We start from the raw sequence: 14,731 nt of genomic DNA, 5'->3' as shown, positions 1-14,731 counted from the left end.
ATATTCTATAACCCTATTGACCTAATAAGTACTTAATAACGTGTTATTTACAAGTTAATGTACATTTCAAATACACTGCTTGATATGATTACCACTCCTATCGGAAAACCACAAACATTCAGTTTCTGATCTTTGAAATTTTTGCTTCTTTGACACAATATGTAAGCAGCATAGGATAAAAAAATTATAAAATATAGAAAACTGTTCAATTCAGAGTTTAAGAGTCGTATTTCGTTTTTCCTTCTTTTTGTTACTACCTGTTAGCCATATTGATTAAATAGAGTAGGCGTGCCTACTAGATGACAACTATACTGATTACTTAAGAAGGGTTCATTGATAGACTAAATTACAATGATCACTTAGGATAGGATCCTTACAAAGTGTTGACTACACTAATCACAATACATTGGCTCATCACAATGGTGTTTTAAGTGGATTGTAAATACAGTAGTCCATTAAGGTAGTGTTCTTGAAAGGCGAAGTTGACATTGACCACTTAAAATGGGGCTCTTGTTAAACAAGGACTACGCAGGTCATTTAAGATTGGGTTATTGATAGATGTAAATATACTTGAAATTTAGGACGAGGTTCATCTTAGATAATACCTGTACTGATCACTTAAGTCAGGGCATAATTAAATGATGATTATACTGATCAACTTAGGACTTTTACTAATTTGGGACCAGAATAATCACTTAGGATAAGTTCATGTAAGATGATAATTACATCGATACTTAAGTATTAAGTCTTTGCTCAGAGAAGACACTTCAGGAGCCTTGTATTAAATTACATCCAAAGACTGTGGTAATACATTAGAGAAAGAAGTCTACAAATGTCTACAAGAACATCTTGTGTTTGAGCACATGGCTCAAAATAAACATTTTTGTTTTTTCGGAACTTAAAATCATAAGCAGAGAAAATAACATAAACAGAAGAAAAATCAAAGAAACTCTCTTTATTAAAAAAATATAAACCTAGCGTTAACCAGTATTCAGGTGTAAAATTATATTTATTTAAACTTTCCCACAATTTAACACTTATATTTGCTTTGATATTATTTTGTTGCCTAGCGATGTTAATATCACTATTGGTACTATAAAATGTAACGGTTTTATTCCATCATTCGACTGTATCCACCTGACGATGTTAGGTAAACCTAGCGAAACGTAGTGTTTTTTGAAAACTAAAACAGGTTTTAAAAACACATTATTTGCTTTATCTGTAACCAAAACGTTAATCATTATGTTATACGTTCTTCCTTTAATTTAATTCAGTTTTACTCTCGGGGTTCACGCTAAATGGCACTAATAATTTAGGATTAAGTACTTTCTAGATGATGACTATATTGGTCTTTTAGGATGGAGTTCTTGCTATATGGCGACTATATAGATCACTTACAACAGGATATTTGTTAGATTGTGATAACACTGGTAACATGGATGAGCTTCGTACTACATAGTAACTTCAATGATCAGATCATTTACTATGGAGCCGTAGTTAGAGGGTTACAACTATGATTAATTGAGACGGGGTTGTTACTAGATGGTGACTACATCAATAACTTAAGAATAAATCTTTGGTATATTGTGACTATTATAATCAATAAGGTGTTCATACCAGATCATTACTAGAATGATCACCTACGATGGTGTTAATGTCAGATCTTTACTATAATAATCACCTGGGATAGTGTTCATGCCAAATATTTATTATAATGATCACCTAGAACGGTGTTTATGCCAGATATCGCGATCACCTAGGATGGTGTTAATGTTAGATTTGTACTATAATGATCATGTACAATGGTGTTCATAGCAGATTTTTATTATACTGATCACTTAGGATGGTGCTGGTGCTAGATCTTTGCTATAATGATCACCTAGAATGGTGTTAATGCCAGGTTTTTACTATAATGATCACTTATTATGATGTTAATGTCAGATCTTTACTATAATGATCAACTGGGATGATGTTAATGCTAGATCTTTACTATAAAGATCACCTAGGATATTGTTAATGCCAGATTTTTACTATAATGATCACTTAGGATAGTGTTAATGTAAAATCTTTGTTATAATGACCACCTAGGGTGGTGTTCATACCAAATATTTGCTATAATGATCACTTACGATGGTGTTCATGCCAGATCTTTGTTATAATGACCACCTAGGGTGGTGTTCATGTCAAATATTTGCTATAATGATCACTTAGGGTGGTATTCATGCCAGATCTTTACTGTAATGATCACCTAGGTTATATTTATTGGTGACATGCGAAAAAAAAATATCTACTACTATTTTAGGAAAAATTCATTGCTTCATTTATGTGTTTTGATTAAAAAATGGGTTGAAAATCTCGTAAACTTATTTAGAAGCTAGCATAACCTTTACGATATTTTACGTTTCTTTTCTGATGCGATAAGAAGTAAGCAATTATAACAAGAAAATAAACCAACTTAACACTCACGTTAAATGAAAAGAAAAAATGTCTGAATTTACGAACTCACCTAGGAGTCTGAGATAGCAAAAAAGCGGTGTAATTTAAAATTGATTTTCTTCTGTACGTAAGCGGGTCCTGGTGACATTGATAAGATGTAAACAAACTTCGTCCCTTTTTTTAACCTAACTAAGCTTGAATCTTTTTAACAATAAAAAAAGGTTTACTTTGTTACGTTATGGTTTTTAAATCAACTTTGAAGATATATGTATATATATATATATATACATAATAAATATATATATGTTTTGTTAAATCAAGCGTGATATCAGGTATCATTGTTATTTTATTTTCACTTTCTTTTCAATCTGTTAGTTTCTAAATAATGTTGTCATCATCGTATGAAGACATAACCAAAACTATTGAACTATTTTCATTATTACAAGTGGTTTTTGTTAGATTGAAGACATAATCAAAACTATTAGACTATATTCATTGTTACCAGTGGTTTTTGTTAGTTTGAAGACAGAACCAAAACTATTAAACTATTTTCATTGTTACTAGTGGTTCATATTAGTTGGAAAACAGAACCAAAACTATTACACTATTTTCATTGTTACTAGTGGTTTTTGTTAGATTGAAGACAGAACCAAAACTATTAGACTATTTTCATTGTTACTAGTGGTTCTTGTTAGTTGGAAGACAGAACCAAAACTATTACACTATTTCCATTGTTACTAGTGGTTTTTGTTAGTTTTAAGACATAACCAAAACTATTAGACGATATTCATTGTTACCAGTGGTTTTTGTTAGTTTGAAGACATAACCAAAACTATTAGACTATATTCATTGTTACCAGCGGTTTTTGTTAGTTTGAAGACATAACCAAAACTATTAGACTATTTTCATTGTTACTAGTGGTTTTTGTTAATTTGAAGACAGAACCAAAACTATAAGACTATTTTCATTGTTACTAGTGGTTTTTGTTAGTTTGAAAACATAACCAAAACTATTAGACTGTTTTCATTGTTACTAGTGGTTTTTGTTAGTTTGAAGACATCGTTACGGTATGCTCTCAGTGGAACAGCGGTATTTCTGTGGACTTCCAACGCCATAAACCGGGTTTCGATACCCGTGTTGGGCAGCACACAGATAGCATATTGTGTAGCTTTGTGCTTAATTCCAAACAAAATAAAAAATTCAGTGACGTGTAATGATACTCAAAGTCTTAGACTAGATAAGTAAATTGAGCAGTTACTATCAAAAAACAGGATGTTGGCTTATTTTTTTAAATATGAGAAAGAAAGAAAACACTTGACGTTAGTAAGGTAGATACTTTGACTATAGAGAGTTTGTTTGCTTTTGAAATTTAGCGCAAAGCTAACACAAGGGCGATCTTCGTTAGCCGTTCCCCATGTTGAAGTGCTAGAGTAGAGGGAAGACAGTAAATCAAGAACTCAAGACTACTCACGTGGACTTGTCATTTACCAACGAATATTGGTATAACGTCCCCATGGCTGAAAGGGAGGGCATGTTCAGTGATGGGATTCGAACCCACGATCCGCAGGTTGTGAGTCGGGCGCTCTAATCCCTGTTCAAGGAAAACATCTTTCTCAGCGATATGAGAAGATAAAGTTCAAACTAATCAGATGAAAGAGTTATGCGGGTTTTTGGATATACATTACCATCCGGAAAGAGTTATATGGGTTTTGGATATACATTACAAACTTGAAAGTATTATATTGGTTTGGGATATACATTACATACCCGAAAGAGTTATATGGATTTTGGACATACATTACAAAATCGAAAGAGTTGTGCGTGTTTTAGATATACATTGCAAACTCGAAAGAGTTATTGGGATTGAGATATACGTTACAAATCAGAAAGAGTTATATGGGTTTTACATACACATTATAGACCTTAAAGTAAAAGACTCTTGAGTTATTCTAACTCATTCCAAAAGTTCTTCGTTAAGGAAGAAATCACGTAGCACCTGGTTATTACATATGCATTGAAAGGTTCTTAGGTTAGATAATTTGAAAATGCAAAGTATGTGTCAGAAAAAATACATATTCTTTCACCACACAAAACTCATGAAATTCACATAATCCTTCATTTATATACTTCTCTGATATGTTATTTTATACTAGAAATAACGTATATCTTTATAGATTCAATGAATAAGCTCTTTCTCGTATATTCATTTAAGGTATAAAGAAAGTGGATCATTAGAGATTGAATAAATAAGCCCTTCAAGTGTATTATTTTATGGCAGAAAGAAAGTAAAACATTAGAGCTTGAATGAAAAAAATTCTTTTTTATGTGTGTATATACATTAAATTAGAAAGTAAGTGAATGATATTAGAGTTTGAATGAAAAAATGCTTTTAGGGTATGATTTTAATATGGATAGAACGTTACAGGTTCATCAATTAAAATAACTCCTTTGGTTTTATTAGTTTAGAGTAGAAAGAAACAAAATCAGTTCTAAGAGACTGAATGAAGAACACCAACGCTTCAGGAAAGGCTTTCGTTTTCATCGAGAACCTCTGACGAAGAAGACATTAGTGTCTGAAAGTTGTGAATAATTTTCTTACACTCTTTTTATACTTTTCTTCAACATCGTCTAGTGGTTGCTCAAGAAACTACTTTTCGCATGAGTTTGGCAGATATGAAACTTCAAGGAATTATAACACCGGTAAAGTGCTATATAAGTGAGCCAATGAAATGAAAGAAGTGTGAAGCAACTTGAGATACGGGGAACATACAAAAAAAAGACCTGCAAAAATTCATGCCTCAGTCGTATTAAACAAAGTGCAGCGTCTTGTAACAGGTGAGAATCCACAAACATAAAGATTCATGACACAGTTCAAGGAACTGAAGAAATGAAACGGGTATTCATGTCATTACATAAGAAGACATAAGTCGTCGAATACAGGGCCTATGGATTTCTATGTGATCGGAATGTTGAAACGGGCACTATGGAACCGTTATCCTCGTACACTAGATGAATTATGGAAAACAATCAGCGATAAAAACTAGGTTTTGGACATGATAGTTATACGGCGGAGCCTTTTGCAATGAACACTACACTGCAGGGCTCTTGTCAAACTGCACGGTTATCAGATAGAATATGACTGAACTAGGCAACATGAGTTGTAAAGATGTGATGAGACTCCAAATTCATTTCATACAATATGCTGAACCTCTCTCTATACATGCAACATTCTCTGCCTCAAATCATTACCTAAATGTGTGATTTTTTGGTGACATCTCCACTTTGCTTACATTATGTTTTGATTCCAAAACAGGGGAATAAGAAGTAAGAGAAGAACAGTAATCATATTACTTATTTACGGTTCATTAAAATAGATGGAAACTTGTCGTATTTAATGTCATGTGAAAGTGTCTAGATATGTACAGAAATATAAGAAAAGTGGCATTTCAAGCATAAAGAATAGCTGTGTTCAAAACACTATCCAGTTTTATACAGTAACATCAGTGTTACTCCAGCCTTCATCTAATATCTTCAACGGAATCATTATAGTGCCTCTAGATATTTTGTTCATAAAATCTAATAGTTTTTGTCCATTTAAGAGACCTCTTAGGCAAACAGGAATAAATGCTTTTTAGTACAAAATGGTCAGTATTTTTCCACACGTGTTAGTTCATTTAAGCATTCTACTTTGATACTGGGAAAGAGCAAGGAATCAAACGATAAAATAAATATAATTTTAACACTCTTTCAGTGCTCAATTCTGTTAATCTATAACATATACATAATACATTATAACATGGAAATGTTACTTATAAATTAATCAGAAATGATATTCCAGACGAAGTAGTATTCACACGCCAGATGTCAGTGGAAACTATCAACGCAAATGCAGTATCTTACGCCACCAGGCTATTCTCTCATTTCAGATTTTATACGCGCTTATAGGCTATTTAACCTGATGGCTGCAGAAAATAATTTATCTTAAAATTACCAATCAAATATTTCATAAAAAATATTAATATACGTACGACAGTTATCATACTCCGGTTGAGGTTGGTATATACCAATGGAATTTTGCTGCATGTCACCCCCATTATTTACTATATGTTTTGCCTCCTTAATAATGAGAAAATGAAGAATACGACTAATTATTTGATCACTTTTTGACAGCTAATTTTTCTTACTCTAACACTGACATATAGCTAGTGTTTTTAATGTACGAGTGATTAGATTTATTGAGAAACATGAGAATAGTGGCTGTCTATCATTTGGAACATCCTTGGCAATACCTCAGATTTGACCAAAAATTCGACCCAGCAGTGTTACTTCATCCTCCTACATTGGCTGCTAGATATACTAACGTGAGAAATAAATAGGGTGATCTTAACAATATATCGTATAATGGCCATTACGTATATCCAAGTGTCAAACATGTGATATTTGACTTAGTAAACGGTAAGTGTTTCGAGATTTTTCTTTCTGTGATTTTGATGCATGACAAGCCACAAGAGAAACCGTGAGCCAAGTATTTCTCTTTCCTAGCAAACTCCTGATTTGCAAGTAGCTTTCAAGAAAGGTGTAACGTTTTGAAGTACTAAAACCAGATAAATATTAACCAAAATTATTCGCTTTGTAGGTGTTAAACATCAACGCTGTTACTTATGTACAAAGTATTTATTATATCGCTGATGAAATAAGATTCCATGGTTACCTGTAACATGTCGGACATCACACTTAAAAAACTGCAAACATTTCAAAACTGAGTACAACGTCTGGATTTTCACATCCAGTCTTGTAATTCGGCTTTCTACCTGGACAAAATATCAACCAGTTCCAAATAGATTTATGAAATTAGCAATCAAATTCTATAAGAAAGCTCCAAAGAGAAACCCATTGTCTTTACACTTTCGAACCGTAGCAGACCCCCTCCTCATGGGAAAATACACATCCCCTTTTAACTTGATCAAACAACATGTACCATCTAACCACCAAGAGTATCAATGTATAAAGTTAACTGTTTTATATCGTTCAAATTGCATAATTGCCTTTAGCCCTTATTTTTTCAGCTCTTTCTATTCAGATAACATTATGGGCACTGGTTGGATAGATTTTTAGGCGCCTAATCAGTGAAAATGAGTTTTCCTCGGTATTCTCCCGTTCTCGCCCTATCCACATCAAGATTCACGGTATTAGATCCTTAAATTCTAGCCTAATGGTTGTTAAGTTTTTGTCGACCACCATATTGCTTGCCTTCTTTGCACTGGCATACTTGGTACGATCTTAACACTTATCACGATATCTTAATATTCCTTCCGTAGCTACAATTTATTTTACTTTTTGTTATGATTTTCTCCATCCCTTTAAACTGACTATAATACCACGAACCCAGCGAAGGAGAATCGGTTGATTCTCGAATACCCCGGCTTTTTAAACCCTAACACCTACATTTTAATTTAGGGTAACAGTATTGAGCAAGAAAGAAATTCATATAAACTGCTGCGCGCCAAAAGTTGAGTGAACTAACTGTAAGGTTCGATGACGAGGAACCCACTTTGAGACTAATAATGGCTGGAGACGGCTTGAATGGGTAATGAAGAAAAACTTTAATATAAATTTAACATATCAGCAACATATGTACCTGATGATGACAAAACCTTGTCGAAACTTTGTACATTTGCTGTTATGTTAAACTTATATTAAAGTTTTTCTTCATTACCCATTCAAGCTGTCTCCAGCCATTATTAACTATAAAGTTGTATACTGAACTGAGATAAATATTTGTAATTCATGAACATATTACTTGCTCTATATAAAAATGTTCTAGGTTAAATATAAGTCCCACTTTGGTAAATTGAGTGTTAATATAAAATATAAGCTGGTGTAACTCTTAATAGTCAATCATGGATGACATCAAGTACCTTTCCAAGAAGAGTTACAAAGTTTCCTCTTAGTTACAGGAACGGTGTTTTTATTGGTGACACGTGTTGTATTGTCACTTAAACAAATCATGGAAGAGGCGTTTTCACTTTAGCTTATAATCCTTCGGTGTATCCTAAGGATGTGTCTATTTGTTGTTGGAAAGGTAGTTATATATTTCTTGAAAAAGATGAAGTCAAAAATTTTCTTTGTTGATATAAAATTGTTTTATTTCATCCAGCGTATCAAGATAACATCAAAACATTTTTTGTTTGTTTCCTTGGTGTAATAGTGTTTTTATTTAAACTCTTCATCACGACAAGTAACTCGAAAATTGATCCCAAACAGTGCCGAAAAACTTTACAGGAGAGATATAAAATTACTTAAAACACATTATTTCGCCTGGTTGATTGTGATATCACCATACTAAAGTAGCAAAGCTTTAGACTACTATTTGAAAATATATTTTTTACTAAGAATCTAAACAAATATCCATACATAGTATATCTAATTCAATATGTGTTTTTACCCCTTTAATAAAAATATACGCCTCTCAGTGGTACAGCACTAATCTGAACATTAAACACCATATTTCCATACCCGTGGTGGGCATAGCACAGATATCCCATTGTGCTTAACTACAAAACAGACAAACAAATATTTTAGTTATGGCAAGGTGAATACCAATGTTATAAGATAGTTTAAATGCTTTTAAGCTGGTTATTTTGTAAATTAGAAATCTGATGATCTGTCATGTGACTCCAAATGTAAATAATTGTTCGTTAACCTACCCTCGTGAATGAATCTTTGGTAAAGTAGTTTTAAACAATTACATTTCACTCTGGTACTGAATATGATCGCCACGAACAGCAAGTACAGCCTGATACTGGTGTTTTATGCTTAAAAGAAAAAACAAATGTTTATACAGTTCTGAGGTATCTTCGATCACTTCTCCGAAAGATCTGTTTCTTTCGCATCTGGAGTAACAGCGTCACAAATTTGTTCAAAAAGAGTACATGTCAGTCAGTTAGGTCAATTCTCTCTTTTTTTTCATATAATGTTTCGATCACATAAGCACGGTAGGGATTGGGTGTTTTCATCCATTTTTTTTCTGAATTCAAGGTTAAGTACTATAATATTTGAAAACACAAAGGGTCTCTATGATGTATGTCGTTAATGATGCCATTAGAAATTGGTATCTACATTAACGCTTGTTCAAACCATACTCTGCTCCTGCTATATGTATGTATCCCACTCATCTGTTAAAAGGATGTTTTATCTAACACCAGATTCATTTCAACTGAGCATACAACCGGTTATCTGGCTTTTACCTATAAAAGAAATATCGCTTAATATGTTGCTGGTCTGCTTAATACTATGTTACGTGAATTGCTTTGTGTCTTGCGGAAGTACGTTTTTGTTTTTTATCAGCGTGTTATTGTTTCAAAATTGGAAAGGTTCTGATTTCATATTCTGGCCATCTGTTATCTGGTTGCAGCTGCGAACATCTAATTAAGTCTCGGAACATTCAAAACATATATACTCGGTTGATTGGTCGTATCAAGCTTATTGAACTATATGAACAATCTTTGGTTATACGAGTTAACGTCCAGGTCAAATTTAAGGTGCACAAACAGGCGGATGTTATGTGGTTTATTGTTCAAATCTGACTTAAGAAATAATACACGAACAGCCCTCAGTTATAAGGTTTATTGTCCAGCTTACGAGTCAGTAAATTCAGATGTATCTTTCTGTTTTATGTCGAATCGAGAAAGAGTTTAGGCAATCTAGATTTAGGATATCTTTTATCACAGTAGGTTCAACGTTTAATCGTAAAGCCAGTTGTTTGTCATATCAAAGCTACGAAATGATTACAGTTTTGTTCCGAAGAATTAAGATATACTATTTTCATATAGTGCAGTAATTCCAAGAGAACGATTGGTAAGAATAAGAATAACTACTGCCTTACTATGTACTAGATATAGATTTAAGAATAACTACTGCCTTACTATGTACTGGATATAGATTTAAGAATAACTACTGCCTTACTATGTACTAGATATATATTTAAAAATAACTACTGCCTTATTATGTACTAGATATAGATTTAAGAATAACTAAAGCATTATTATGTACTAGATATAGATTTTAAAATAACTACTGCCTTATTATGAACTAGATATATTTAAAAATAACTACTGCCTTATTATATTCTAGATATAGATTTAAAAATAACTACTGCCTTATTATGTTCTAGATATAGATTTAAAAATAACTACTGCCTTATTATGTTCTAGATATAGATTTAAAAATAACTTCTGCCTTATTATGTTCTAGATACAGATGCCGTTACTACTGTTAAATCTGTTCTTAAGTATACACAGTACAGTGTATCCTACGATTGTAGCGAGCTAAGACTGAGAAATACAAATTGTAGATGGTTACCTTCCTTGGCCACGTGCTGAATTAGTGGTTTGGAAGCAGCGGTTTCAAATTGTGTTAACAACTTTGATACAGATGTAGCCAATTAGTAACAGTCTTTTTTTGAGGTTTCTCGTCAACAGATGCATAATTTACATAAAAGTGAAGTGAGAAGGTAAAGTGACATTATATTATACCAATGGTTTTGCCCGTCATAGTTATAGTATCACATCGTATATTTTAACTGTCTTGATTTCTGTATACACGTGTTTGATTTATAATATCACATTGTATCTTTTAATTGTCTTGATTTGTGTATACACGTGTTTGATTTATAATATCACATTGTATATTTTAACTGTCTTGATTTCTGTATACACGTGTTTGATTTATAATATCACATCGTATATTTTAACTGTCTTGATTTCTGTATACACGTGTTTGATTTATAATATCACATTGTATCTTTTAATTGTCTTGATTTGTGTATACACGTGTTTGATTTAGCAGCACTGGCAAGAATTATTTCAGAAGAATTTTATTTATCAACAAACATATAATATACAGAGTTGAAGAGCAGAAACAGTATCTTTCTAAAGAAAGACTGAAAACACTAGAAATGCCATTATTCGGTGAAATACGAAAACGAATATTTATTTAACACTTTGGCCTCAAACGGTTTAGTTTTATATGAATTTCAGTGATTTTACTGGAATTGTCAGTCTTCTCTGCCACAGCTATTCAGACAGATAAGTTGATCAAAATCGTTTTTCGCCAAACCTGAGTATTTTCCAGTATAATGCTGACTATTGACCAAAAATATTGATAAATATAACATTTGAATTTAGATTGTAACTAAAGTTGCACACTGGTATGTACAGAAAGATAAAAACAATATGTTTTACGAAAAACATGAAAACACGTTTTCGTGGTCAGCATAGAATGTACAACGTACACAGCACACACACCATATCCAATTGTTAACAAAGAGAGAGAAATATTTAAACTGAAAAGCAATGTGCAGTTTGTTGTTTTCAATATTTACGGTTTGTGGTTTTGGGGATTTAGGACGTCCTCCGTTGTCTTGAGCGCGATGGGGTTAAAACCACACGTAGCGTGTTGACAGTTAGTTGTCAACATTCAAACGACTGGAGTACCTTTCTTCGTGCTTAGATTGCCTATTGAATTCGGCTCTGATTCCATCAGACATTAGTGTGATTGCTGTTAAATGGAAACCACTGTTCCTCCACGTGCTTCCGTGCCGGTAAAACCTTTTTTACCCTGCGCTGTCCCTCAGAGTAAGGGAGGTCACGCATGTCACTGAGGGGTTCTGGGGCCGTCAGAGAAAGCTGCTTTTACGAAAAAAAAAACGGAATACTTTGACACAAATTTTTACCAAACGTTTCTACAATACATCAAGTAAAAACACATTGAAACTATCAATTTTAGCTACATCCTTGTTGTGTTAGTTTTACACTATAATATACTTTCTTAAAAAGCTGTCATATATCGACCAAAATTAAAACAAGTGTGCCACTTATGAATCAGCGACCTCATTCTTAAGTTGACTAAACATGTTGAGAAATAAAATACTCCTGCTTCTTACTGTTCCTGTTTTTCTGCTAGGAACCCTTTAAATATGTGCAACTTTTATGAAGTTTAGGGTAGTTTTTTTTTATTTTAGCGCAAAACTACATAAGGCGTTATCTGCGTTTTGTTCTCTGCATGGAATCGAACTTTCAGATGACCCACATTGGGAAAGAACTAAACTGACCCTAAGCATAGAAGTTTCTCCAGTTGTTCTACAAAACATTTATAAGATAAACTGAAGAACATTTACAACGTCAGGCTATGTTTCTTTGTAGTTCATAGAAAGTAAGTTGGTAAAAATCTTGATTACTATGGTGTTTTAACAAATAAGATGAAGTGTGAAAGCAAGCAATGAACACTGTAAGAAAACAGTAGTTTTGATCTCAAGGAAGTTGTGTGTTTTTGTTGTACAAAAGAATAAAGAACGACTAAATTCAAACATTGCTTTAGTCCTGCTATCTAATGCACAACACGTATATTTCTTGATCTTAGACACCAAATAGTGATGTCGAAAGTGATACGACGCTTACAAAAAAAAGAAAAACTATAATAAACAATTAAAAACAACGTTTACTTTACGATTTCGACTTTAAAAGAACACTCTAAAACTACTAGTTTCAACGTGATTCTGAAAATGACGTAGATCACGTCAAAACTAGTACTTGTAGAGTGTTGTTTTAAATTGGAAGTCGTACGGCTTTAATAAAGTTTTAATTGTGTAAATAGTAAATGTTGTTTTCAATTATTTATTATAATTTTGAATATTACACAAGTGCCGGTAATTCATATTTAATAAAAAAAATGTTTCTCTTTCTAAATTTCAATGCAATTTAAACAAACAACCAGTATCTATAACATTACAAGGGTCTGTGTGTGACCACCATAACTCCAAGAAGAAAGAAGTTAGAAACCTGAAATTTTGCACATATACTAAGTGGACGCTGAGGATGTGCACCTGGTATTATTGCTTATCCACGTGCGTGTGCGAGCGCATCTTTTTATGCGAAAAACCACATAGAAAAGAAATGTTTCCTTATATTACAAATATAAATCACAGATAGGCAGACACGCACTTGTGTGCGTGCGCACGTGCGTGTCTGTGTATGTATGACCGCCATAGCTTCAAGAGGGAAGAATCTAGAAACCTGAGATTTTGCCCCCATAATAAGCGTACCCTGAGGGTGTGCATCTGGGGATTATTACTTATCTTATCGACGCGCATGCGCTTGCGCATCTTTTTATGAGGCAATCTAGCGAAAAACCACATGGTTCCTTATATTACAAACTAGCGAAAGTACCCGGCTATGCTCGAGTTAGTAGGTTGATAGTGTATGCATTCTGAACCAACTTTAGCATAAAAGTATAACCAATATACTTTTTTTGCTAAGCAACACGACACATAAGCCATCGTTGGAACTCATTGTAACCAAAACGCAGTGGCTTTTCTACATATTAAAAGTTATTATATAAGGAACAATTTATTTCTTTGCGGTTTTTCGCTAGATTGCCTCATTAAAAAGATGCGCATGCACGTGGATAATACAAGTAATACCCAGGTGTACACCTTCAGGGTACACTTAGTATAAGTGCAAAATATCAGGTTAATAGGTTTTTTCCTCTTCGAACTATGGCGTTAACCCACACACAGACACACACGCGCGTGTTTGTGACTTCTATATCTAATGTAAAGAACTACTTCTTTTCTATGTGGTATTTATCCAGCTTGTCTCATTAAAAAGATGTGCACGCAAATATGCACACGCAAGTGGATAAGATAAGTAATACCCAGATGCACACTCTTAGGGTTCACTTAGTATGGGTGCAAAATTTCGGGTTTCTAGGTTTCTTCTTAGAGCTATAGGTCACAGTTCTTTACTGTATAGTTTTTGCTATTTTGCCTCACAAAAAGATGCACACACGCGTAGATAAGTAATAATACCCAGGTGCACACCCTCAGGCTCTACTTAGTACGTTTGCAGAATTTCAGGTTTCTAGGTTCTTCCCTCTTGGAGCTATTGCAGTCACACACAGACCCACAGATACGCTCTTTTATTATTATAGATAGAAATGACAATAGACGGACACGCACGTGCGTGCACATGCACGTGTGCATCTTTTTTTTTATGAAAAAAAGCTAGCGAAAACCACATAGAAAAGTAGTCGTTCCTTATATAACAACTTCTAACATATAGAAAAGCCAGTGCGTTTTGGTAAAAATGCGTACCAACAATAGCTTTTATGTCATGTTGCTTAGGAACAAAAGTATAACCTACTATTGTTGTTAGTCTATGTACTGAAAGTATAAAATGAAATGTATTAACTACATAATTGAAAACAAAGTGTGATTTCTTAAATAGAGTCTCCACTG

The 14,731-nt window shown here is 33.3% G+C and overlaps 1 protein-coding gene across 2 annotated transcripts in view; it reads right to left on the bottom strand.

Moving 5' to 3' along the window:
• Positions 1 to 11,335: 11,335 nt before the first annotated feature.
• Positions 11,336 to 14,731, bottom strand: part of LOC106462798 (titin-like) — a 55,359-nt gene continuing 51,963 nt past the window's right edge. The window contains exon 10 of one of the 2 annotated variants that reach the window (XM_022390403.1): positions 11,336 to 12,125. In XM_022390403.1, the coding sequence (XP_022246111.1) occupies positions 11,976 to 12,125 (150 nt within the window). In that variant the 3' untranslated portion in view covers positions 11,336 to 11,975. The remainder of the gene's footprint in view (positions 12,126 to 14,731) is intronic. The other variant, XM_022390407.1, reaches the window with a different exon arrangement.

This window comes from Limulus polyphemus, unplaced genomic scaffold (genome assembly GCF_000517525.1).
Source record: "Limulus polyphemus unplaced genomic scaffold, Limulus_polyphemus-2.1.2 Scaffold48, whole genome shotgun sequence".
In the NCBI taxonomy this organism is placed as follows: domain Eukaryota; kingdom Metazoa; phylum Arthropoda; class Merostomata; order Xiphosura; family Limulidae; genus Limulus; species Limulus polyphemus.
This window is presented reverse-complemented; position numbering and strand designations above follow the sequence as displayed.